Genomic DNA, 26520 nt, shown 5'->3' on the forward strand with positions numbered 1-26520 from the left:
GTTTAGGTAACAAGTTGTTACCTAAACCCTAACTATAGGTTAACTATAAGTTGAACTTATATTAAGCCATAGCCAAGTGGCGTCCCTCCACCCTTCTTTTTTCACTCTTTCTTTTTCAATCCCCTTTCTTCCAAGGGGAACAAAAATCCACCACCATGGGAGCCAGCTGGTCAACAGTCCACCCTGGAAAACCCTCGGACTTGGGTGTGGATCTAGAACAGCCCCCCCGATCCACCCAGCCAGTCCAAATATCTACGCTGTTACGGAAACGTAGTGCCCTCTGTTTGTGGCGACCGTCTCGAGGACTTCTACGACGCGTTATACGACAAGATATATTTCGTGCAGCATAAGTACCAAGACTCTATTGTAGCCTTTGAAGATTGCGAGAAAGAACATCCATGCGTCGAACCCGAGGAATGGTTCATCCTTTCCTCGCGTATCCCCGGATCTATAAATATCTGGCTCATAGCAGCACCAATGCCCCAGATATAGATATCGACAGACAGATTGATCTTCACCCCCGCATCGTCAAGTGAGTTTGACCTCCCTATCTATCATCCTTGCGATCACTGCTAGAACACCGCATTACTGCGTGGTGCGGGTAGATATCTCGGTCCCCTCCCCGTGGGATATTTATTGGAAAAGCTGGATCCAGGGCCACTGGCTGCTACAACACTACCGCTCTTAACCACCTTCCCTGCATCGCGCATGTCTTCCAATGGCCACAATCCCTCCTCCACCAATAAGGCAAACAGAGAACCTCTCCTCTTGCTTTACTATCGCTGGGCACTGCAATCACTCAACATGCTAGCCTACCTACATGAACACGAAGTGTACTTCATGGATTTTAGCCTGAGCACGATATGGATCCGCGAGGATCTCTCAATTGCCTTATCAGGATTTGTGAACGCAACTATCCCAACCGATGAATGGCCTTATTCTCCAGATGGATCCAGATATGAACCAGAAATCTACTATCCCACCGTGCAGGGGAATGGGTTTCCGGTGCTGACGCCAAAAATCGATCTTTCCGATTGGGCAACTTTTGTTTGGCAGTTGATGCGGATGGATGTAGATAGTGAAGGGAAGAGGTGGTCATTGCCGACTGATCCATTGGATGAGACCGAAAAGCCTGGGGAAAATGAGGATGCGTGGAAGTATCATGAGAAACGGGTGAAGGAGGGTAAGTTGCAGTTGTTAGAAGAGGAGCGATTAGGGCCTATTCTGGTGAAGGCCTGGAAAGGGGGATATGAAAGTGCCCGGGAGATTATGCAGGCGGTGCGATTGTATCTCGAGCAGATTGAGGTGAAGGTGGAAGGGGAGGATGAAGTCCTTCTGGATGGTGGACGAAAGTGGGAGGATGTATTTGCGGTCGTTAAGACAGATAACCTGCGCTGGAGGAGGGAGATTCGATATAAGTAGTGTAGCTAATTTGATTACCAATTTTGAATCATTAGATATAACTCTACCAACTATATTGACCGGAAACTTATAGATTGGATTTGAAACTAGCTACTGACTCAACACTGGAAGTAATTGTATTCGTAGACTGCTATCCTTTTCGAAAATATTGGTCAATAGGATCTCGTGTACTTTGAGATTAGGAGAGCCTGAAACTTCTCCAAAGCATCAAAAAAAAACCAAATTTTATCGCCCGTAGACCTTTAACGCGTCCCACCAGAGCAGAGTCCAGAGGATAACGGACCATGAGTTCAGGATCATTGGAGGTCCACTTGGACAAGATGAGAGATCCGAGATTCCTTAATATGAAGTTTGATTACATGCGCGTAATCTAAATGGGTAGAAGGCGAATCTAATGGTAATCCTATGGCGGCGACATCGATATCCGGAAGTACTGTGTTGAGGAGTAGAGAGAGATCAGATGTGATGTTATATAAAATGCTTGTTCGATCCTCTGGCGAAGCGCAGTCTAAATCGAATATTTCAATCTATTCACAAGAATCGGAGAAGCTGAAGAAAGTCTTGGTACTAGTTTGCGAAGTTGAACGCGAAATAAGCTCACTGAAATGGATTCTATTTTGTATCTAGACAATAATGAAACAAACTATCGCAATCGCTTAGTAGCATAACGCATGTCAAGGTATTTGAACAAATTTTAATCAGAAGCCTAGTACAAAAAATTAGAAGATGGATCAGCTGGAATATTGATATTAAGAATTGACGTACCTTTCTCGGTGTTACCCTCACCCATACTCTTGCTGCTGCTACTTCCACTCTGGATAGCACCCATGATACCATCCATATAAGGAGCACCACTCCACTTCTGGTGAGTGAGGACATCAACACCAAGCTCCTTCTCCCGACTCTGAATAAGACGGACATAGGCCAGCATGCCCTCATCCTTGAAAGCGCGGGATAACTCGGTGGTGATGGTGGCGTTGGTATGCAAACCAGCCAACGAGATCAATTGCAAAATAAAACTAATGCTGTTAGTAAAGCTAGATTTGACACTGCTAATTGGTGTTGTACTTACCCATGCTTGGCAAGGTCCCAAATAAATGATTTGAGCGATGCCTCGGTGAATCCCTGGCCCATCCAATTGAATGATGGGCTCAGATTGTACACCAATTTCTTGCCTGGATACGCGGCGCGTACTTCACCAGCAAGCGAGCCGGCCTTTGCAACGTCTGGGTCGCCGGTCTCAACCCAGAGTAGATCGGCGTAGGGAGCGAATTCCTTTGCGCGCTTAGTTGCTGCCGGAAATCCGGCGCGGTAGTGGTAGAATCCTTCGCGGGTTCGTGGACTATCGCAGGACCAAACGACGGGGGTCTTCGAGTAGTCGTTGGCCAAGGCACGACGGCGAGAGAATGAGAGATCGGGGTTCTTTTGAACATAGCTCTTGTAGGCGTCACGGGCAGATTGAGGGGCACCTTCGGCTTCAAGGTGGGCATCGACAGCTGATATTGTTAGCAAGGAAAATTTAAAGAGAGTAGAAAAGCTGGTACGTACCTTCATCCAGAGTTACGAGCTTGTGCTTCTTAACCCAATCAAGTTCAAAGGCGTCAATTTCTGCTGGCGAGGCACCTTCACGCTCCATCGCTTGAAGGGTCTCTGCGAGGGGTTCTACTTCCTCTGTAACACCGAGAATAAATTCGTGGTCGCGAACATCAATCGCACTACTGATCAATCGACCACTTTCCGAGTCAGTACGAGCAATGACCAAGTTCTCGCAGCCCATCATATCCCACTGGAAACGTGCTGCAGTGAGACGATTGATGTGCTCGCCCATTGGGACAAGGACCTTGCCCGCGAGATGACCGCATTTCTTTCCACCGTGCATCTGATCCTCGAAGTGAACAGCTGCGGCACCATTCTCTGCAAATAATTTGGCCAGCTTGAGAACAGCAGATAAGCCACCATGTCTAAGTTCATATTAGCCTTGGTACCCCTTCGACAATGTGCATCACACATACCCAGTGTCACCATCCGCCACAATTGGTCGCATATAATCCACATAAGGCGTTGCTTTGCGTTCATCAGCACTAAGCTTGCGTCTGGCATCCCATTGCTTCCGATCGTGCATTGACTGCGCCTTGAATAATCGTTGAACCTGATTCGGCACGGTGTTATAAGGGTAGTCGCCAAAGTCCGGAGAAACCTCATTAGTAGAAGTGAGGAGAGATGAACAAGCCCATCCCGAAACATATAGAATCTCCTGATTAGGAGCCTGCTGTGTCATCTGCACAGGGTCAATCGCACCCACTATGCACGCGCAGATCATGGTTAGCTTCGTATTCTCAACAAATTCCAACTGAAACCGTCCGACTCACTAGTATGCACGGGTTCACCAGCCGCAGCGCGTTCATTCAATAGATTGAATAATTTGCGCGCCATTATAGAGCTGGGGTACGTCTGTTGCAGCGATCCACGCTTGCTCACAACATCCTCGGGGGAATAGGGACGCTTGATCCCCTCATAGCGAGGTGAGTTCCACCATTCCTGTACATCTCGCACTTGTTGTTCATACAGCGCATCCTCTGCAGCACCGGCCTTGTCTTCCGTTGAGAGTAATTGATATGAATCGGAGGGGAGTGTCGTTGACACGGGTGGTTGAACGGGTGGTAGAGACATCCGAGGATAACCGCATGTGAAGGCACGTAGGGCCAGTCGAGATGGCGTGGTTGTTTGGGGGAGATGGGGGAGTTGACGTGGAACTCGTCGGGATATTGTGCGAAGCATACTGATATACTGCTACTATGGTGATCAGTAGGAGGTATGGAGAGAGAGAGAGAGCAAAGGAGAAGAAGAAGAAGACCTCGGGCAAGAATGATGTTTATGAAGGGCCTCGGACGAATCCAAATTGTGGGGAACCTTGCCGTTCCCCGCGAACTCCGAGAATCGCCAGTTGAGTCAGCCCGGTTTACCCGCTATTTCCACTTTATCCACTAATTCCACCATCTCCACTTAGAGTATGTGGGATAATAGCAACTGGAAGATGCTGTCTATCAGGTTTCTACTTTCCAATATCACTGAGTGAATGCAGAAAAACAAAATCATCATTGGCAGCCGGGTTGACCGGTTATTTACCGGGAGCAACGGAGCTTAGTAAAACCCAAGCGACTTGGAGCTTTACAAAGGATACTGGTAATAACCAGGCGAAGGCCATATACGATTGCATCCAATGAGTGAACTCATATACTTGAAGTAGCACTTAAATTTCAAGCTCAAGGTTTCCCAGGTGGTATGGCTTCTATCAAGAAATTGGAATGTCCATGTACAACTAACTATATGAGTGTGGGTAAATAACTTAAAAAGACTTCTTTTAAGATATCGACAATAGCCTTGTCCTGTAACTAAGCCTTTCCATCAAGGTCCGTGTAGAGCTTATATCCAAAATCTTCGCTGGGATCGTTGAAGCGAAGCTTCTTATCAAGCTTATCGATCTTCTGCATATCATCATCGCTAAGCGTGAATGCGATATCGAAGTTCTGCGCAATTCGCTCGGGAGATTTGGACTTCGGGATAACGGATCGGCCGTGCTGGATGCCCCAAACTAAACGAACATTACTGTCAGCGACTGCGAAAATAACGTCTTAATGCGGATGGTATTAGTGATGGGACTATCTTACCTAGAGCAACCTGATTGGATGTTTTGCCGTATTTCTTTCCAATAGCCACGAGTGTCTCATCGTTGACTAATTGACCATGCTTCTCGCGACCACCATAAATCTCATTTTGGTTACCGAATGGTGAATATTGCGTTACGTGAATGCCGTTATCCTGATGGAATTTCATGAAATCGGTCTGTTGTAGCCATGGGTGTACTTCGAACTGATGGACGGCTGGAACAATTTCGGCTTTCTCGACAATGCGTTGAATTTCTTTCTTGGAAAAGTTGCTAACACCAATGGCCTTGGTCTTGCCAGATGTGATCAGAGCTTCCATAGCTCGATATGTCTGATCTTTGTTAGCCATGTAACTATCGCATTCGGTGATACTACTCACATCAAGATAATCGATATCACTTGGAGCCAATTTGCCATTCTTATCAGTAGGGAAAGGGTCGTCTCCAGACTTGAAAGCCGCGGGCCAGTGCATCAAGAACAAGTCAAGATATTCCAGGCCCAAGTCATCCAGAGTCTGCTGTAGTGCTGGGGCAACATCCTCAGGATGGTGCTTATTGTTCCACAACTTGCTGGTTACGAAGAGTTCGCTCCGGGGAATTCCGCTCTTCTTAATGGCTCGACCTACAGCAGGTTCAGTGCCATAGCTGGTGAATATGAATTAGCGATCATATTATCAATAATTTGCAAGGTGGACTATTACGACATACCATCTCGCAGTATCGATATGACGATATCCTGTCTTCAGTGCCGCGAGAACCGCATTTTCTTGATAGTCATTATCCTGCCAGGTTCCTAGCCCGATTGCTGGAATGTGGGCGCCGGTGTTGAGCTTGTAGGTCTTTTGGTTTGGTTGAGACATGATGATGTGATGTGAAAGAAGATTCGATTTGTGCTATCTAAACGAAGAGATATTCCCTGTATTTAAATTAATGGGGTCTCTACTACACGAACAAACATGCGCTAATTTCTTCGATTTGCGACGCCGTTATGACGGCAGATCATTCGACTTTCAGGATGGACTACCATATAAGCCAGTTTGCGAATACCGTGAGAGTTGAAAAAAGTGGACTCTCTAATGATGTAAAGGTCTGTACCTAAAGTAGGGGTGTTTTGATGATTGGTGATGCGATATCCACTGTGTGGAGAATCGAGTATCAAAGTATTGTTGGTTCACTTCGACCGCTCTGTCTTGACTTCAGTATGACGGTATTGTGCCACAGGCGAAGTTTACGATACCAATTCAACCTGATGATAACCGGTATGTAGAGATATCGGGCCTTGGATGTGTGGATTCGTGCTATGTAGAGACAATGGTGCATCTTCTTTATCGCTCGGCTACAATGTCTGGACTTTGTCCGACCGGGGGAAGGGATTACCTTTTGTCTTAGAATTTAATTTCGATAACTCAGCTACTTATTCTAGCATGGGCCATCTTTTAGAATCCTGTGGATACAGAAGATACAAATATATAGTGTAATGAAACAATCTCTTCGTCAATCTGCTCTACATACAAATTGATACGGTAAGATCACGATGCATTTGGGATATTTCCAGCATCTGACTTAAAATCTGCCTTGATCGACTCCTTCTTATCGGTTCTGTGCCAGTGCTTTGTCAGGAACAGAAAATGAATGAGAATAAGGTCGGATCGCATACCTCGTTAAGATGCGAAGGTCTGTTTGGATCCGTGAGATACCAGCGTGATGAACTAAAGTATGAGCAACGCCGATAAGTCGCATAACTTCGTCCCATTCTCCTTCTTAAATAAAGTATCAGTTCTCTCCGAATTGCTGGTTAATGCAAGGTAATGCGAAATGCTTGCCTATAGTGGTTCCGGTAGTATGTGTATGGTATCTTAAGCCTGATTCGTGAATAAGCTGCTGGATAGCGGCGACGGTCTTAGAGAATGAGGAGCTTTGTGATCCGATCTGTGTCACATCGTTACCAATAAGTGAAATTACGAAGCAGAAAGAAACAACTCGATCGTGACATACCGGAATGAGAGAAAAGTCGGCGGTACACTGGGATGGAGTATCTGATGAAATATCGGTGGAGGTCATGATAGCTACTAGACGGTACAATGTCTGGGTGTCAGCACAAGTAAAGAGATGTAAGAGTTCTCATTTGCATAGGAAAGACAATATCTTGTGGTTTTGAATCGGAATTTATCGAGGACTTACTTTGCCACGATGACGAAACACCTGGTATTCAACCCAGGGCAACGGATCTGGAGGCAGTGATTTCCGATTGAATATCGAACTTTCCCTGAATTTTCACTTAGCCTTGTTAGAAGGGTATTAGGAAGTAATTTAGCGGTTTTATCATGTAGAGAATGCCTAGTGGATCATGGGAGTTGCCATCCTTTGAGCTTATTCTAGCACGACTGAGGCTCGAGGAAACTGCAAAACATTCCATATCCCTTCGTTTGATATTGCATCTCAACTCCCTAGATTGGTTGGATTAATTAATCCAAACTATGAATTTTATATGCGTGCCAGCACCGAGCAAAAATGGGCTTCTGACAATGTCGAACCAATCTCCAGGCTCGCGGGCCGAATCAACAATGGGACAAAGTCTCGCCTGATCGTCCCGCAAATTTTAGTAAATTAAGCAGTGGCTAACTGAGTATTCAGTGCTGTATACGGAGAGTAGAAAGCTCCCAACTATTATTGGTCTTGTCATCTAGCGACATGCTCTTTATGGGGCGGTTTGTTGTTTGTCGGCTCCGCTGTTAGAAAATCGTTTTCCTTTCCAATTTGGTTTATGATACAGTATTTTGCCCAGATGATTTGCTACCGGCATGCATCCCATTTCAAACCTTCGCTAATGCTCTGGGTAGATGCGCACAGCCACCGGAATGACATGTTTTCCACTTAAACCCATCTGAACATCTGAACTGGTCTGTTCTTTTTGAGAGCCAAGAGCGTGTGGCTTCGACACTGAAACTAGACGAATGAGAGCCCTCGGCCCCCATGTTCCCCCTGGAAATGGCCCTATGAGGCTCTCATCGCCTAACACAATGGGCAAAGCCAAGACGATCCGGTGCATGCCATTTGCACTGGGTAGCATGGAGCAGTTTTGAGATCACGGTCCGAGTTAACTTGGCACTCACCGGTGAAAGAATGGCCACTCATTATATCTGCCATGTGGATTGGTCTATTTTCAATTTTCCATTATCTGTCTTGAATGATCTGCCGCGACGATGAAGTATTCCGCTATTGGTTTGATAATCACATTCGGCGCGTTCAGGTCTTGTCTTGGTATGGTTTGATTTGATTCTTGCTATAAAGCGTGAAATGAGACACTAACTGGCTCAATTTAGGTGTCGAGACAAAGGAATGCAGAACCGACGCCAGTGCGACCGGCGATATCGCGACAACCCTTGATCTCCACAACCCAGAACAACTGGATGCATTTGAGGGTTGCACAATATTGAAAGGACATATTGTCATTCAGGCCGATTATGAGGGGCATTTTTCTCTTGATGGAATAACCAGCTTTCAAGGAAATATATCCACGATCGAAGATGGCGTCGAAGGACTCGGTCTATTTGAGCTGGAGAAGCTGCGCGAAATCGATCATTTGCATCTCTTTGGTCTTTCAGGCGACGTGAAAATGCCGAAGCTTGAGAGTATTGGGGATTTAGAGCTTGTTCAATTATCAGATACAGGATCGGTCGATTTGAGCTCCTTGAATGAGGCCGACGATGTCTCAATTCGTGGAAGTTGGCTAGAGTGCGTATTCAACGAGTTACAAAGTGCAATATGCAATGGTATTGGAAATTTTGCTAAGGTATCGCAATATATAGCATAAAGGTTGGCTCCTTGAAAACAGTCAACTTGGGAACGCAATTCTGCGCTTCGCAAGATTGTTCTATCTATGGGCCCAAAAGACATTTTCCGTATATCGACGTCGACCTACCGTCACTCGAGAAAACGGATTACTTTGAAGTCGCAGGGGCAGTAAAAAGGTCTGTTATTATAGTCCTTTGATTTGAAGGTCCATGCTGATCTTATATCCATCCAGTGTTTCTGTTCCTAAACTGGAGGTTGTAGGATACGTTGTGTGGCCATCGTCAGACTACTTTCCCAGACAAGGACTGCGCATCAATATCGAAGATACCAAAGACAACAGGCTTGAATTTAATGCTCCGAATCTCCATATACTCAATGGATCGATTGAAGCGTACGGTGGTCTATCAAGGTCAGCCATTGTCTTGGAGTCACACCCCTCTTGGGCCGTTCGCTCACCAATAATGTTTAGTCTAAGCCTGGGTTCTCTAGGTAAGACGAATGTACGCGCTGAACTGAACACAGACATCCCCCTCAGCTTCTACTCAACGATCGAAACAGCACAAGAGTTTAATATCTGGGGAAAACTGCGCAGGTATGTAGCGACGTCTTGAACGCTGGAGGTATAAGTCTAACGCGATATACAATGAAGTATTTACCTACCCGAGATGAAGGATTTGGGATACGTTGGATTGTCCTATTCTCCTGAAATTCCGTGTAACGATACGCTCTACCTGTTATGGCAGACGCAGGATGATAATTCAAGTGACTGGGATGACTATAATGCTTGCTTGGATTATGATTACCCCCAAGAGAAAAGTGCGACGAGTCAAGGAACTGCAACCACGACATTCGCGACTTTTCCAACCACAACGAACACGGCAAATATTGCCTCAAACAATGAACCTAGTCTATCAAAGACATCTAGTCAGGCTACTGGGACGGCGACTCCCTCCGGAAGCCCAGAAAGAACGACCCCGAAGAATGAAGCCCGAATGATGTTTTCGATACCCCTGTTAAACTGTTTTGCACTGTTTATGATGACTTCAATGCTGATGTTTCTCTTCTAATGATTCGTTTCTATTAATTTTGCTTAGACTAGCTGACTCTGACTATAGTATGTCATCTACACGGAATGGACGGATGATGGAAATATTTTGTCTAATGATCACGAATCGCTTTTTTCTGTCCTCGCCATTACTATAAGTAAGTTTATTACCTATAAATAATCCCATTGAGAAGAATGTCGATAAAGAGTTGGATATAATAGACGAGAACTTCACTATGGAAGCTTCTGCCACGCGGCGAAAATAAATATACTAAAGCATACAGCATACTACTGTAGTATACATGACTTGCTCTTCTCCAAAAGAGAACAAGGGGAAATATTAGTAAGAACCAGCTACTCTAAGTAGGCCAACATTAATAGAAACGAATCATTAGAAGAGAAACATCAGCATTGAAGTCACTATAGAAGTAGATGTAGGTACATCTATCTCAACATCCAGTCCAACTGCTTAGTTTGTTCGTCAATCATTAATTGATAATATAATGCTGACTGCGAGAGTCAATTTGGCAATATTAGGCGAAAATAAGGCTTACGGCGCAGTGCATGTTGGCGCCGGGGGCTAAAGAGTGCATGCTTGGCAACAAATACAATACGAGTCTGAACGTGTCAGCGATGTCCCCGTGAGTATATCATGACACGTCTGGACCTAAGCTGATCTCTCAAGAGCTCTCCTCACTCATATCTCTCTATTACTACTAGCTTTCGTTAGTCCGCGCTCAGCCATGGCGACTGATTCCCCTCGCGCCGAAATTCCAGAATCTACTCTAAACGCCGCCAACGACACATTTTCTCGCGATCGGCCAATAACGCAAGACCTGATCCCTGGCGACTTTTTTGATGATCCAAATTATCTTCGAACTCTCCCTCATAATGCAAAAGCATTGATATGTGCTGTTCAGCATGCCGGTGATCATCCCGATCGACCCGGTCTCTGCCATATCCAGTCCGAACGAGCCTTCGCTAGATACATCCAATTTGAAACTGACGAGGAGTTAAACATGGCGTTTGCTTTGGAAGCATTGTCTCTTCGTTATGTACCGGAGTCCCATCCGGGTCGCGGAAAATCAAATCACCATATGGGTGCGTTATACCAGCGGAAATGGAAAAATAGCAAAAACATGTCAGATCTTGATAAAGCGATTCGATATTACTCTCTGGCAATAGAATATGCGCAGGAGACTGACGAGGTTCTTCGTGAATGGGCCTGTGACCTTGCCGTCGTTTATATGCAGCGATATAAACAGGGAAAACAACCGACGGATAAAGAAAAGGCCTTGACGTTTTTTGACAAAGCTATCGAACATGCGGGGGAGTCTCCAGTCCGCGCACGTCATCTTTCCAACAAGGGCGAATTCTTGTATCAATTCCGAGCGGATGATGTTAAGAAGATGGAAGCTGTGCTGGCGGAGTCTATCAAGATTCATGAGAATGCGCTTCGGATATGTGATGCTAACCCGGGCCTGTCCTCTGAGCCACACCTTCCATACGGAATGATTCACCACAATGCTGCATTGGCTTTAAAGGCACGTTATGCAGTAAGTAAGCAAGTATCAGATGGCGCTAGAGCAATTGAGCTGCTCAATAAAGCAATCGCATTCCAGACAGTTGAAGATCAACATTGGGAAGGCTTCACGGGAGAGCTTGCAGACCTTGAGGAACTGCATGCCAAGTTCATGGGACAAGCAGATCCGGCTCAAAAAGCTTGCGACGTGTGGAGAAATGCTATCATATCTTTCCCATTTGCGATCAAACCTAAGCTTGGCTTGGCAAGGTGTCTTGAAGCAAAAGCAGAAAAATTGATTGATCCAACTTCGGGAATGACTCTTTTACAAGAGGCCAAGAATATACTGGACGACGTGAATAATGAGCTTCCTCCAGGCCATCGAGACTCTGGACTTGTATTCTCCTGTTGCGCCTCTTTATATCATTCTCTGTATGAAGTGAGTGGGGACACAGGTGACATTGATAAAGCAGTTGACTTTGCGCAAAAGTCGATCCAAGATCAAAACAGCACTGATTTGTCGGCACGTTATCGGCTTCTTGCAGTCGCATTGATCGATCGATCTGACAAAACTGGTGGCATACAAGATCTCATTGCAGCTACTGCGGCAGCAACGACAGCATTTACGAAGTGTCGACCAGGTGATAATATTGAACAAGCGTCAGCTGCATGGGTAGTTGCAAAGACCAGTCGAAAATTCTATGATTTCATGCCAAACCCGGAATTGCTGCAGAAAACCTGCATGGCATTCAAGATGACTGCTGATCTTATGCCAAAAGATTACGCATATCGGCCACTTGCTCTAAATGACCTTGGTCATGCATACTCGCAGCTTTTCACTCACAATGCATCCCCTGATAACTTGGAAAAAGCAATCAAGTCGTATGAGGAAGCTCTAACCCAGCTAGAGGGTCAGAATGAAGGAAAGAAAAGTCGAGACTTTTTCATGATATCCGCTGCCCTTGGAGGCGTCATGGTCCAGCGATTTCTTCATTGGAGGTCCGAGGCCGACATTGAATCTGCAGTCAAATACTTCAAGAAAAGCATGTCACAAATTGATAATCGAACACGGCGATTTGGAATGCGTGCAGCGAACTTGAATTATGCTCTTCAGCTACGGTTTGAAGCCAAAAGAGATGTGAATGATTTGAGAGAATCACAAAAAATTGCGCTTGCAGCACTTGAAGGACCTATAGATCTGGGCGATGACCTGAGAACTAGCTTGGGTACTCTAGTTGCTGATGCTTACCAGAACTCGTTCAAAGTCACATCACAACTAGCAGATCTAGAGAACTCCATCCGACATTACGACAAAGCTATCGCCGAGCAAGGAACAGCTTCACCCTCAGTCCGAGGCATCCTACTAGTAAACAAAGCTACGGCTCAATCTACTCTTGCGGATAATACTGGGAAAGACTCCGATTTCCAAGCTACTGAAGCAGCATTACAGGAAGCCTCCAATGTGCTGACAGAGAGTCATCCATTGTACTGGATGGTGATCCAGCGACAAGCTCGGTTCAGATATAATACCTATAAGAGAGGTCCAGGGCCAGGTTCCATTGAAGATGCTCGTAAAGGACTCGAAAATTATGAACGATATTCCCGCAACGCTGCGCTACCGGTCTCTGATCGCATCCACGTAGCGTCTATCGCGGCTGAAATTGCAAATGATATTATGCACGACCCAATACGAGCCCGGGATAATATTCTTATTTGTCTGGACCTGCTCCCTGAGGCTATACTCATGCATGAAAACCGATTATCGCAATTGAAATTTGTTCGGCAATACCAGTACGTTCCAGGTACAGCGGCTGCTTTGTCGCTACTTGCCGGTGATGATCCGAGTACCGCGATACACCGTTTGGAATCAGGGAGAGCCTTCATTTGGGATCGTATTCAAGGCCAACCAAGCGAGCTAGACGCTCTGGAGGCTCAGAATCCGGAACTCGCTAAGCGTTTTCGCACACTGCAGCAGCGCGTACTGCAGAAATCAAGTTCTTCGGACACTTCAAGCGGGGATAAACTTGTTTTTGTATCTGCCGGTGATGAGAAGAGACTTAAAAGCCACAATGAGGCCGATGCATACCGGCAGACTCTCCAAGAAATTAGATCTTTGCCAGGCTTCGGTTCCTTCTTGAAAACCTCGGATGTTCCCTCAGATCTTCAGCTTCACGCGAATGATGCCCCTATTGTCTTCATCAACGCCAGCTTGTACCGAAGCGATGCAATTATCATCACTTCAAATGGCATTGATAGCATTTCGCTTCCCGGTTTCAATGTGACAGACGTCAAATCGTATGCGCTACGGTTTGCAGTAGCACTATATTCGCTTGGTAAAGACGAAGACCAACTCAAGGCACTCTCCGAGTATAACGTCATCATGAAATGGCTCTGGGAAGTTGCTGCAAGGCCCATAATGGAGAAAATTGAATGGAAGATCTACGAGAAGAGTTCTTCAGAGAAGCCAAGAATAATATGGGTTTCGACTGGATGGATAAGCACCCTACCAATCCACGCCGCAGGAGACTTTGAGAACGACACGTCCTCGGAGAACGAAGGACCCAGATGCGTGCACGATGTTGCGGTGTCATCGTACACAAACTCTTTAAAGGCTCTCTCTTATATCAGAAAGAGTTCTTCCGATCGCAAATCATTCCCATCTCGCAGCAACCCAAAAGTCCTGGTGGCAGCTATGGCTCAAACCCCAGGCCTCGGGTCGGCAGGCAACCTGGATGTCCAATACGAAATTGAATCTGTAGAAAAGGCGCTTTTGGCTAATTTCGACGTCAAAGTTCTCATGCAGCCTGACACGCCATCTGTGAAAACAAATATATCTCCAGACACAGCTATTCTCCACTTCGCATGCCACGCGCGTGCTGATGACAAGGATCCATCTCGGAGCGCTATCATGTTGCAGGATTGGCAAACGAAATCACCTCCGTTATCAGTCCGAACGCTGTTGAATCTCAATTTGAAGAGTTGTGAGCTTGTCTATCTCTCCGCTTGCGAATCTGGAGCAAGTAAAGATCTTCTCTTAAGAGACGAAGGTATACATATCGCTGGAGGGTTTCATATCGCAGGGGTATCACATGTTATCTCTACCCTGTGGAAAGTATCTGATGAGATTTCCTCCGAGCTATCTGGTCTTTTCTACGCAAAACTTCAGCGGGTTGGGCAAGATGGTCTTGACTTGGATCGAGCGCCTTTTGCTCTCCACAATGCAATAAGCGTGATGAGGCAGAAAGGAGTACACCCGATTCTCTGGGGAGCCTTCATTCATTCCGGCCCCTGAAACTATATTTCTTTGTTTTATTTTGAAGTTTTGCAGGTCTGAGTAGCTCGAATATAGCTTGCGTGGAGATATTTGACGTCATGTAAGCTCGTAAATTTTAGTCGCTAATCGAAGGTTCCACCCGGGGCTATTTAGGGCCATTTTCTGGGATGGTGCGTATCACATAGCAGCCTCATGAGAAATTCGAATTCGGCATCAGTGAATATTCCCACCATTGGGAATCGTCCGGAGATATGTCATGTCGGTCTTAGTTGTAGTTAACCCCGATCGTCACAACTCCTGCTCACCAAGCATGACAAATTCAACGTATAAAGAGCCCTAGAATCCCGATGGTTCTTCCTAACCAAACAATTGTGAAAACATATTATCAGTTTAAGACACCGCTTGAAGCACCATCCCATCCAACTTTCATACTTTTTGAGAACCACCATGGAGGTTATTATGGACCAAATTCGACCAAACAATGCTTTCGAGCTGGCAGCATTCGTCGAAAACCACCATGATACATATCCCCATATCACCCCAACTGGTAGTGAGCTTTCTGGCAAGTCCATTTTAATCACCGGAGCTTCTAAGGGGATTGGACGCGCCATTGCTGTGCGTTGTGCTAAGGCAGGGTGTACACACATCGCCGTCGCCGCACGATCTTCATTGGAAGAAGTCACGAAAAACATATATCAAGAAGCCGAAAAAGCCGGGGTTGAACGTCCTCATGTGCTTCCGCTGCAAATGGACGTCACCTCGAATGATTCTGTCAAAGAAGCCGCTAAACAATATCGATCGGTGTTTGGGGAGAAACTAGATATTCTAGTCAACAATGCAGGGTATCTGCCTGAGTACAAGACTGTGGTTGAGTCAGATCCTCTGGAATGGTTGAAAGGGTGGGATGTGAATTTCAAAGGAACATTCCTTAGCTGTCATTACTTCTTGCCCTTCGTCTTGAAGTCAGATACCAAGATTGTGATCAACCTTTCTTCCATTGGGGCCCACCTCTTGACTTACGGAGGATCTGCTTATGGAACTTCTCGATTCGCAAATGTGCGATTCAGCGAGTTCCTTGCGCGTGATCATGAGGAAGATGGCTTAGTCGTTATCTCATTGCACCCCGGAGGGATCAAAACTGATATGGCAGATAATCTTCCCTCGTTCATGCATTTTTCACTCACCGATGAGCTAGAACTCCCTGCTGACACTATTGTGTGGCTAGCTAAAGAACGACGAGAGTGGCTTAATGGAAGATTTGTGTTCAGTAACTGGGATATGAAGGAATTGGAGACCAAGAAAGATCAGATTGTGGAAAGGGACTTGTTCAAATTTCGCATGACTCTTTAAAGCTTGAATGGTATTTCAGTTTCATACTCTGAGAGCGTGCCCTGTAAATATATACTTATGATTTCAACTTTGAAATCATAGCCTATCTGCAATTCCATGTCGATGCACCCAGCTCCGGGCTCGCTTTCCAAAAATGTACCTAAGAAAGTTATCAGTCCCCATGGCGTCTCGTATCATCAAGATAAGCCTGTCCCCCCAATGACTTACATTGGAATGGTGAATAATGTGACACCCATTGTGATACCTCCCATGGTGAAAAAGCAGTTCCGAGCCCCTTGATTTTCAATCCAGCTATTGATATAGAACGACAATCCAAATGAAAAGAGATTCTTGATGAAATTCATGGCCGCGAATGCTTCGCCAGCTTTTTCTCGATGACAATCGACGACGTAAGTCACGACGCCAGTCGTGCCAAGTTGAACGCCAAAGTTGATCAAACCCAAGCACACAATCACTGGCACTGGCCAAGGATCTTGCGCGTATGAAGATTGACCCCATGCAAAGAACCCAGTCGATGTAAATAGAAGATACGTCACCATGATAGGCAGTCGGAATTCGGGCTCTGTAGCCATGTCAGCACTTAGTCCAACAAATGGGAGCAATTTCAAATACCAAATATTCCCCCATTCATTTTTGACATTCTACTGACTAAACCATCGATCATCGGCCCTGCAGTCAGTGTACCCAGAAAAGAAGCAACGAATGATGATAGGTTCGTCGCGCCAACACCAACCACTGAAAAGTTATAGGGTGGTGCGGAGAAGATCTGTGAAAGCGTGAGAGATACGCCGACCAACCACGATATGCATGTTGTGAAAAGGATGATAGCCCATAGCACAGCTGGAGAGGCCACGAGATAGAAAGGCCGAATAAGAGTATTCAACAATGAAACGTTGTTCACATATCCACTATATGGCAGAAGTCGTCTCGCCCACGAAATCGGGATCTCGTTTTGCGTGGGCTCGGAAGTACTGTTATGTGAATGTTCAAGTTGTTCTAACGTCCCTTTCTCATCGACCGAGATCTGGAGAGTTTTAGAGAAAGTTCTGAATGTATTCTTCGGTATACTCACTGTTGTCTCTCCGGTATCAATGTTTAAAGCTTTCCTGGTGTACGCGGACTCTGGCATCCAGAAAAACACCATGATCAGAGTCAGAGCAAATGCTCCTCCCATTCCGTGTAGTGCGATGCGATAAGAGCCGTACTCGATGATGGCAGCAGCTTCCATCCTTTAGCTCGGGTCTTTTTGCATTATTTGATGGTTGATATGGACTCACCAATGGGAACAGCCAGGTTGATACCACCAAGAACCCCGAGGTTGAAAACAGCCGTACGGAATCCCCTCTCGTGAACGAACCTTGACGTGTGGATCAATATACATCATTCCGGTGAGATCCTGAATCAACATACCAGATGTCTGCTATAGATGCAGGGACCAATGCTTCCAATGGTGCCATGCAAAGTCCACAGAATACCCTCGCTGCGACAAAGGACTCGAAGCTTTTCGCTTCAGCAGCCCAAAAGCAAGAAACCATCAATCCAACCGTTGTGCCCAGATATACAGGTCGTTTCCCATATTTCACGGCAAGAGAATTAAATATCAGACTTCCAACAGCAATTGCCGCAATTGCACCACCTTGAACGGCCGAGATGAATGTAGAGAGGGAAACGCCGAACTCTGCTGCAAGTGGGACAAAAGCGCCTCCAAGGAGCGGACCGACGGCTAGAAATGAGAGAAATACAAATCAGCATGCTAGACTCTGTTCCATTTGGAAGTTACGCTTACCACCTACGCATCCACAACCCCATGCGAATGTGAGTGTGAACAATTCTTTTCTGGTGCGTGACCAGTTGTAGGGGTCATTTGGAGAATCCGAAGGTTGAGGGACGAGAACAATTTTCCCAGTCTGGTCGCGTTTGAGAAATCCAGGATCTATTCCTGAGTAAGTGTCGGTATTACTCAGTCCATTCAGAGGAGCAGTTCCTGGAATATGCTCTAGTTTACTGTCGTCCAGAATGCCGAGAGGCATTTTGTAGTGACTTTGAATGGAATGGGCCTGGACGGCGGCAAGGCAGAAAATCAGACAAAATGTTTCCCAATTCGCACTGGGAAGTGACAAACAGTCGACAGCGGTCTTTATGTGTCAAATTGGTATCCCGGTATGCTGTCGGGGCTGAAGAGTTGCTAAAAGAGCTTGATAGATAGAATGAAACTTGGCTGGGTATTTGACTACGCACAAGATGTATCCCCTGTCAATAAGTCTTACAGCATTAACTTTCTACCCATAAATACAAGACTAGTCACGCTTAGTATCTGAAAACAATATGGGGCTGTCAGTCTAGAAGTGGAGAGCTTGATGAATCTGAATCCGGGGTCCCCCACGGGGATTGTTCGAGCGAACAGACGAGCAGGTGTGGAGGGTTTGAATCTGGTTCCAAGGATCTTGTACCTTCAATCATTGGTACACCTCGACGAACAAGCCCACCATTTGGCACTGGACTAGATCGACTTAACGACTGGATGCTTGTCAGCATTCGCTCTGCAAGCTACACGGTATTCAAAGTTACCGGGAGATACTAGTGAGTATCAGCCGAAAAGACCTCAACAGTACAAACTAGGCAGCTTAATGAACTGATATTGATCGGCCCATCAAATAATGTATTATTTCTAGTACCAATAGGGGGGTTTTGCTCTACGCTAATGCAGTCCCTCATTAATAGGTATGAGTCAGCTCAATCTCCTCTGAAATTTCAACAAGTCTAAAACGGTTTCGAGAACGGCAGACTTACAAAATCATTCAGTGATCCAATTTGACATTTTTGGGGGTACGTGATGCGGGGATATACTTCTCCAGTACGCCACGAAATCTAAATTCAAACATATCCGCAAATCCGCCACTAACGAGGACTGGCATATCCAAGCACAGCGAACATACAGAGTATGCCTTCGGTTATCGGAGGGTAGGACTAGCCGACGTGGTAAGAAAACCGTGGCAAAAAAAGTATCAAACGCACCTCGTTCTCCAAATAGGCTTAAGCTTCATCAATACCGGAATTCCCCCCTGATCCACTCTCACATGTGGAGAGCGGAGCACAAGAGGGGTTTTTGTGACGCAGCGAGGTGAGGCACATCAAGAATGCGGAATTAGTCCTTCCAGTAATAAACCGAAATATCTCAATTGGAGTCTTGAAACTTGAAGACTTTGAAGCAAATCTTCGAATATGTCGCCACAACGAAGTATTGTCGTCACGGGTATGAAGCTAGAAAAATATTGTCAAATTTGCAGTTGGGACTGATATTATATTCAGGAGGAGCATCGGGCATTGGTCTGGGAATCACGAAACATTTTCTCAACCAGGATAACACCCATGTGACTATTCTAGATATCAATGCTACAACTGGTGCGCAAACATTGAGCCAACTTCGCGATGAGTTTCCCTCTGCGAGTGTGACGTTCGAGCAATGTGATGTATCTTCCTGGGAAAGCCAAGCTGCTATTTTTGAAAAGATATACAAGCAACAGGGTCAAATCGATACGGTATTCGCAAATGCTGGGATTACCGAAAAGGGAAGTCTGCTGCCATCAGATGTAGATGGTGAAGGTCCGATGAAACCAGAGCTTGCCACTTTGAATGTCAATTTGATTGGATGCATTTACAGTACGTTCGCTACCGGTCATTATATTCAGGGAACTTCTGGTAACATGAGATTATAGCCGTGCAGCTTGGAATCTACTACATTTCCAAGAATGAAGTTGTCAATGGGTCGAGAGGTATGGTTGTTTGCACAGCTTCGAATGCAGGACTCTACCCATTTCCCATGGCGCCATTATATGCAACTACGAAGCATGGCGTAGTTGGACTTGTACGATCTCTTGCAAGGACACTAGAAGCCAAAAGAATTCGAATTAATGCATTGGCACCTGCTGTTGTTGGTAAGTCCAGCATCCACCGCTCGCTACTTTACTATGCTCTGTCATACATTTACTCACAAGCACTGCTAGAAACCAACATCGCGCCAAGTTCTGATCTGTTCAAATCTATGATACTTACACCCATGTCTACCGTGATGACTGCCGTGGCAAACCTTATGAATGATCCATCGTTGAGTGGAAAAGTGGCGGAATTGCACGGGGAAAATGTCACATTTGCGGAGGCGCCTGAGTATGTTGATGAAAATACCGGAAGAAATATTGAGAATTTTTGGAATTTAGGCTATGCATAGGGAGAATTTTTTTTCGCTGCAATTACAAGGATGAATCTTGATAGAAATGGATCGTAAAGTCATCATTCAAAATAGCCAACACAATCTTTAGCAAACCCAGTTCTTTCTGTGCCGTGAACCCGTCACTGGCTATCCAGGAAATTGACCACATAAACGCCTGATCCGTGTATTAACCATGCTGAAATATTGAGGACCGAATTAATCTCGTTCATCCTCTAGCAAGACCCTCAATTTCTTAAGTTTGTCCTCACAATGGACCTCCATTTGCATAATAACGTCGACAGCATCCTTATTTGTGATGAGGAGCTGCGAGACTAGCCAGAAATTGTAACCATTTTTGTAGAATCCCATTATAGCCCACTCATCACTAGAGACTTGATTGCGAACGGCGACCCAGTAATCCCGCCATCGCGTGAGAGCCGTTCGAATGGAGGTCAGAAGGGAGTCCTCTGGGATCATGCTTTTGCTGCTCTCAGGGCGTTTCGGGTTGTGTAAAGATTGCGTGACCAAGCTTTGCTTTTTCAGCAGTCCAACTAGTGACATGTGTAAATTGATGAATGTGAATAAAGCTGTGAAGCTTCGTTAGTTTTGAATGTGATTTAGCAGGGTGGGAAATCCGTACCATGAATCAAGATAAATGTATCCAAGACAGTCAGTCTCATTTGGCTAACAACAGTGGAAGGACCAGCCGACTCTTGTTTGATGGGTTCGAAAAGACTTTGGAAGGCCTGGTAAATTGTGATTCCACGAGTGAACTGGAAGTTGGGCTGTGAAAATGGGTGCTCGGTTTGGAAAAGTGATTCTTCACAAGGGAGCTCACTCTCCATTTCTGAATGGGTCATACGACATGGATAATTTTGATAAAACAAAAAAGCACCATCCAGCAATGATATGACACTGACCGCACTGTAAAAATCTTGTTAGAAGGGGTGTTGAAAGGAAAAGAGTAGAGGCTTACCGAATCCGACATTCTGTTTGAATCCAAAGATGTTCTTGCATTTCCTCACTTTGTTGATGTCGGCACTTCAAAAGCTCAAGACGTCGAGCAACCTTAACTACTTCACCAAATCGATTCTCCATTGCGCGGTCACGAGATGCAGGACTTCCTGCCCAATATTGAACGATCGTCATCACGACGCCCGCCAAAAAATTCTGGAATTTAACCCAATTGTCTTCCTCTTCGTCCAAGCTCTTGTTTCCGGTGAAATTGGATGCAACCTCAGTCTCCGGTGAGTAAACTGGATTAGAGAACACGAAAAGCTCGGCGAAGTCCAATACACGTTTAGCAATGTGATTTTCTCGTGGGTCAGAGCTGTACATAGCTCCCATGAGAGTGACGGCAGCAAGTAATGGCAGAGAGGTCGTCTCCGGGTCGAAGGAAGGGATGTGGAAGAGTGAGCAGTTGATGTGCCAATACCTGAGATAGAGTGATACAAATTTGCGTATCCGTGCCGTTGTGAGCAAAAAGTTAAGACCGGTAGATATCTCTTCCTGGCCTTTAGCATCAAGTGGTACAGTCCATGCCCTGGCCAAAATAGACTGAATGAGAGCCATTGCGAATGGCCGCTCTGGTTCGAAAATTTGTGAATCGGATTGGAGGGATAAATTTGGGTCTTGCCATCCTGTTATTGTCTCAAATGCAACTCGACCACTGAAAGGATCCTCAGAATTCTTCGACGGATCACCAAATGGTCCACTGAAGAAGTCCAGGAATGTATCCTGGAAAAATTGAAGCGAGGTTGGATCCGCGCCAACCATTGATGGTGCATATTCAGACCGATTCTCCGACACGTATGCGAATGATCCCCCCCGCAGCCTCTTGCATTTCAACCTGATTATGGAATTCCATTCCCCGAGCACGGTCATTTCGCGGTGGTAAGTGAAACTTCTCAGTAAAGCTATCCGTACCGCCATTCAACAAGAACTTGATCGATCCGCGATCCGAAGGCTGGCCGTATATTTCAGGCTTAACTGACGGAGAATCGAAACCCGGGGGTTCATTGATGATATTCGACGTGGGTGAATGTGTTGTTGCATCTTCGAGGAGGTCGGAGGTTTCGGCGCGAACAAGTCGTTCATTATTGCAATGGAGATTTCTCTTCACACACGCTGCGCAAGGACTCCCACCGTCGCAGCGGAGCTTCATCGAGGTACACTATTCCGCATATCTATGATCAGTAAAGACTATACTAAAGCTAGGATCGTGACACTCACTGATTGGCAAGCATGTCGCCTGCGACCCCTCTGGCCAGTTTCGGGGATTTTGCGATCCCCGCGTTGGGCGCAATCTGTATAGTGATCGCGAAGATTATCGCTTGATGATATCAGCGGCACAGCTCCATAAAATAGATAATACTGCAATATTCCCGAGGGTCTAACGTACCATCGCGCGAAAGCTTCAGAGCAAAATATGCAGGAGTAGGGTTTCTGACCGGAATCTGCTCCACGTTTAGCTATCATGCCGAAGCCGAAGTCGGGGGGGGGATCAATTATGTAGGGACGCACGGCGCAGGTGATGTCGCTTCAGATGATCAATGCGTGTGAAGCTCCGCTGACAAACAGTGCAGCGAAAGTGCTTGTCTGCGGACTTCATGATTGTCCATTGGGGAAGATAGAAAGGAGAGAGTTATCTTCTTTGGAGGGTTTGCGGAGGTGGGAAAGTTCAACAAAGTTGGAATTTCCCCCGAAGATTGAAGGTCGAGGGGAGGTCTAGTATTGGTATTACGGTGTTTTAGTGGATCTCAAGTACCGAGTGGAGTGCGGATCCGCAAAATGACGCGTGAAGGGTACTTGGCTCAATACAGGTTGTGTATTGTATGGTAATTGGATGATATCACGACCGTCGTAAATCAACCAAATTGACCAAAAATAGTCTTGATTGATATATTTTTGACGCGATTAAATGATTGAAAGTGGTATTGAAACTCGGCATATACTGCTGAACAGACTCTATATCAGGAATTCTCGATTTATGCCTTATCGGAAGGTTTTACCAATGGTGTATTTCCATGGCTATAGTGCAATTGTATCCACACGCGTTGCTCCTTATGGTTGGATAAGTCTCTCTCAAAATTGGACCTTAAGTTTCACCGAGAGCAGGAAACTGAATCTGGTCATCATCCAAGTAATCTACGTTTATTCTGTTGTTCTTCTCATTGTCCGTCCATCCATCGCCAATCCAACCAAATGGGTTGTCGTTGATGTATTCATAGTCGAAGTCCTCCCATCTCGGCTGTTTGAATACTTTCATCGCGTGTAGGGAGGATCCTAGGGAGATAATTCCAATTTAGTTGAAATCCAATCAGTAGATGAAAGATGGGCATCCAAGATCAGGATAGAACAAAACATCAAGGTGGCTGTACTTACCAGGCCATAGGGCTATAATCCGACCCTCTTCCGTTCCCCCTTTATACCAGCTGCGACATTTACCTCCAAAAACCGTACCCTTGAAATATTCGTCGCAATATTGCGTGAATCGACGAACTGCATCTTTGCGCGGAGCCATGGCTCGGATATTATCACGCTGCATCTTCTGCACACACTCGGTGAAATAATCAATCTCCTTCTCAATAAGAAGTAGTAGATTGCCTTCACCCAAGGCAGCATTTGGTCCCAATGAAATGAAATAATTCGGAAACCCATCTGTCGCAACTGAAATATAGGTTTCGGGAGTCTTCTTCCAACGTTCAGATAGCAGGAGCCCGTTACGTCCACGAATTGGGAAGCGAGGTGTACAAGTTGTGTCGAAGCCTGTCGCACAGACTATGGCGTCGATAGGTCTGTGTTGTCCATCTGCGGTTATTATACCCGTTTCATCGACCTTGGCGATTTCAGATCTTATCATCTCAACCTTTGCATCGGTCAGAGCTTCCAGATAACCTGGTCCTGGCGTAAGACGCCTGCATGCTGGGGGGAACGAGGGGATGAGATCGTCAATCAGTTCTGGCTTTTTCGCTAATCGGCGTTTCATATTCTCTATAAAGGCTTCCTGGGCCCCAACTTGCATTGGGTGTCCATTAAGAGTAGCCCCATGAATGGACTGAAGTTCGAGCTCCACACCTAAGAAGTTTTAGCCCAATTCGTTTCAAATTCAGGGGTTTAAGATATACCCTTTCGAAATTTCTGATATTCTTCGTGATTGGCTTTGAATCTTTCGATATCCTCTGCCGAGAAATGGACTTCTAAGGGTTAGCTTTGAAGTCTAATTTAAAGAGGAAAATGGTACATCACGCACAGTTATCGTCGCCTTTCCCATGTTTCTCAATGTGGTCTCTGGCAAAAGTGGGAGACACCCAGGTACGACTGCGCACGTAGTGATCGATGTGTGTCACCTTTGACAAAATTCCAGGAACAATTTGGATTCCACTTGAACCATTGCCAATCACGGCAACCCGTTGATCCTTTCAGTATGTCAGCCATGTGGACCCGGTTCCTTTAGTCCAGAACACGTACTGAATAGTCATATTCTTCATCCCAACGAGCGCTATGCAGCAATTTGCCTTTGAAATCGTGCAAGCCTGGGATTTGTGGCCATTTCCAGTTGTTCAATGATCCTGTTCCCTGGATGACAATGTTGCCCTCATCACTGTATGTGGACCCGGTCTCCAAATCTTGGATCTGATAATGTCATTAGTAGTAGGCCCTCGATCGGCAGTCATATACTCACTTCAAGCTTCCATTTAGAGCTTTTCTCATCCCATGTAGCGGAGGTGACTTCTTGTCTCAACTTGATATAATCCATGCACCCATACTTATCGACGACATGTTTCCAGTATCTGTGAATCTCTGGAGCGCTTGCGTAAAAGGTAGACCATTCTTTATTAGGCTCGAAGGTGGCTTGGTATGTATGGGCCGGAATGTCTAAGGGTTGGGATATCCGTCAGTAATCTCATTGATGGTGTATACTACGTGATGCTAGTATGGAGTGCTAGGATGGACTGTCTTCCAGGATGGAAAAAGATTGGTACTCACCACAAGCGCATCCAGGGTATCTGTTTTCAAACCAAGTCCCCCCCTATATCTTCGTTTTTATCATAAACGCAGATCTCTAAGTTTTGAATCCTCTGTCTGAATCGAATACAACTGAGTATCCCAGATATACCAGCTCCAATGACCAGAACACGTAGAGGTCGATTGTCATCAATAGACCGATCTTCCAGAAGATGCTTGGGTGCTTCCGGGGCAGCTGTCTCTGGCTGGGACACAACAGGGACAGGCTTTGGGCTGCTGCTGAAGACACGAGAAATACGCTTCATATTGAGTTCAAATAAGTATGAAACGCGCGGGAGTGATAGACCACAGAAAATGACTCTAAAGTCGTATTCGGATTGGTGTTGTCATCTAAGACTTGAAGGCCGCACGATCTCTTAAGTGACAAACAGATCGGAGAAGATATAAGCCTCGGAGTCGGGATTTACTATTAAACGACTTGAACTGTATTCTCTATACCATCTATGCAACCGAACATATATCCGGTCTGTCAATATTGCCTCACTAGTCTAGTCATAGTAAGCACACATAGAACCCATAGAGGAAAGATTAACCAGCAAACCGCCAACAATAGCCTTCCTCCCCGATTTCTCTGCATTGAATTCCTTTCAACACCTGGAAAACCCCCATGATAGATCCACAATTCTCGGATTTATGGAGCATTTCTAACTTCCGGGGTGTTGATCTTATAGATCAGCGCCGAGGCTCAAGCGTGTACTTGGTAATTTAGCGACGGTTGAGCCCTGACTGGATGACCGGGAATCCCCCAGCCTGTCAGTACCCCACAAAACGCCATTTGCGGGGGTATAGTTCAAGGTATGCTTTGTGTTTTGACCTTGGCTCTGAGATCGAGTGAATTTGTCAGTGTGTTGTCACGGTGGGGGTGCGCTAGTCCTCGGCGCAGTGCACGCTGTCAGGCTAAAGGCATGTTTGCAAGACAGGAAGTTGCAATTTCAGCCGATAGAAGCAACTTCTCTCGTACAATAACAGCTATGGAGGAAACCAGTAAATTTGGATAAGATTATATCTTCTCTTGGGCTTTGTTTGATCGTGAGTGTGCTGGGAATGATAAAAGATGTCGGTAGTCCATCATATCATCTGCCGGGTCCGGCTGTTGAAGTTGAGTTTATATCCGAATAGCGTCGGCAACGAGGGAAAATTCCGCGTTGAAGCGGAATTATCTGGTTTCGAGGCAGTTGTAACAGCTCAGTAATTGTGAATTATATCAACGGCA

The 26520-nt window shown here is 45.7% G+C and overlaps 10 protein-coding genes across 10 annotated transcripts; 5 read left to right on the forward strand and 5 right to left on the reverse strand.

Annotated features, from left to right (window-relative positions):
* Positions 1-708: 708 nt before the first annotated feature.
* Positions 709-1422, forward strand: N7469_000344 (uncharacterized protein; the record flags this gene model as incomplete). Its single annotated transcript, XM_056639264.1, has 1 exon — positions 709-1422. The coding sequence occupies one exon, from the start codon at positions 709-711 to the stop codon at positions 1420-1422; it is 714 nt and encodes a 237-aa protein (XP_056505021.1).
* A 698-nt stretch (positions 1423-2120) lies between these two features.
* On the reverse strand, positions 2121-4200 carry N7469_000345 (methylisocitrate lyase ICL2; the record flags this gene model as incomplete). The annotated part of the gene is made up of 6 exons (XM_056639265.1): positions 2121-2128; positions 2188-2441; positions 2495-2918; positions 2971-3383; positions 3435-3723; positions 3792-4200. 6 exons carry the CDS (start codon positions 4198-4200, stop codon positions 2121-2123), a joined length of 1797 nt encoding a protein of 598 aa, XP_056505022.1.
* A 614-nt stretch (positions 4201-4814) lies between these two features.
* On the reverse strand, positions 4815-5946 carry N7469_000346 (aldo/keto reductase; the record flags this gene model as incomplete). Its single annotated transcript, XM_056639266.1, has 4 exons — positions 4815-5014; positions 5091-5418; positions 5467-5731; positions 5795-5946. The coding sequence occupies 4 exons, from the start codon at positions 5944-5946 to the stop codon at positions 4815-4817; spliced, it is 945 nt and encodes a 314-aa protein (XP_056505023.1).
* Positions 5947-8289: 2343 nt separating this feature from the next.
* N7469_000347 (uncharacterized protein) lies at positions 8290-9948 on the forward strand (the record flags this gene model as incomplete). The annotated part of the gene is made up of 5 exons (XM_056639267.1): positions 8290-8347; positions 8410-8821; positions 8896-9057; positions 9114-9473; positions 9531-9948. The coding sequence occupies 5 exons, from the start codon at positions 8290-8292 to the stop codon at positions 9946-9948; spliced, it is 1410 nt and encodes a 469-aa protein (XP_056505024.1).
* A 721-nt stretch (positions 9949-10669) lies between these two features.
* N7469_000348 (uncharacterized protein) lies at positions 10670-14740 on the forward strand (the record flags this gene model as incomplete). The annotated part of the gene is made up of 1 exon (XM_056639268.1): positions 10670-14740. One exon carries the CDS (start codon positions 10670-10672, stop codon positions 14738-14740), a length of 4071 nt encoding a protein of 1356 aa, XP_056505025.1.
* Positions 14741-15169: 429 nt separating this feature from the next.
* On the forward strand, positions 15170-16072 carry N7469_000349 (SDR family NAD(P)-dependent oxidoreductase; the record flags this gene model as incomplete). The annotated part of the gene is made up of 1 exon (XM_056639269.1): positions 15170-16072. The coding sequence occupies one exon, from the start codon at positions 15170-15172 to the stop codon at positions 16070-16072; it is 903 nt and encodes a 300-aa protein (XP_056505026.1).
* Positions 16073-16281: 209 nt separating this feature from the next.
* N7469_000350 (uncharacterized protein) lies at positions 16282-18102 on the reverse strand (the record flags this gene model as incomplete). The annotated part of the gene is made up of 5 exons (XM_056639270.1): positions 16282-16634; positions 16685-17293; positions 17350-17429; positions 17483-17795; positions 17859-18102. Coding segments are annotated over 5 exons (1599 nt in total), but the record flags the coding sequence as incomplete, so codon positions are not given.
* A 1192-nt stretch (positions 18103-19294) lies between these two features.
* N7469_000351 (putative short chain dehydrogenase/reductase) lies at positions 19295-20297 on the forward strand (the record flags this gene model as incomplete). Its single annotated transcript, XM_056639271.1, has 3 exons — positions 19295-19325; positions 19382-19732; positions 19789-20297. The coding sequence occupies 3 exons, from the start codon at positions 19295-19297 to the stop codon at positions 20295-20297; spliced, it is 891 nt and encodes a 296-aa protein (XP_056505028.1).
* Positions 20298-20495: 198 nt separating this feature from the next.
* N7469_000352 (uncharacterized protein) lies at positions 20496-22890 on the reverse strand (the record flags this gene model as incomplete). The annotated part of the gene is made up of 7 exons (XM_056639272.1): positions 20496-20866; positions 20920-21203; positions 21256-22016; positions 22075-22452; positions 22512-22611; positions 22681-22735; positions 22803-22890. 7 exons carry the CDS (start codon positions 22888-22890, stop codon positions 20496-20498), a joined length of 2037 nt encoding a protein of 678 aa, XP_056505029.1.
* A 486-nt stretch (positions 22891-23376) lies between these two features.
* On the reverse strand, positions 23377-25552 carry N7469_000353 (flavin-containing monooxygenase; the record flags this gene model as incomplete). Its single annotated transcript, XM_056639273.1, has 8 exons — positions 23377-23564; positions 23664-24356; positions 24407-24475; positions 24532-24697; positions 24750-24914; positions 24964-25157; positions 25269-25311; positions 25337-25552. The coding sequence occupies 8 exons, from the start codon at positions 25550-25552 to the stop codon at positions 23377-23379; spliced, it is 1734 nt and encodes a 577-aa protein (XP_056505030.1).
* Between the last annotated feature and the right edge of the window lie 968 nt (positions 25553-26520).

Source organism: Penicillium citrinum, assembly GCF_028827155.1.
Source record: "Penicillium citrinum strain IBT 23319 chromosome Unknown utg000001l:1.0-4955037.0:1.0-4956770.0, whole genome shotgun sequence".
Taxonomy (NCBI): domain Eukaryota; kingdom Fungi; phylum Ascomycota; class Eurotiomycetes; order Eurotiales; family Aspergillaceae; genus Penicillium; species Penicillium citrinum.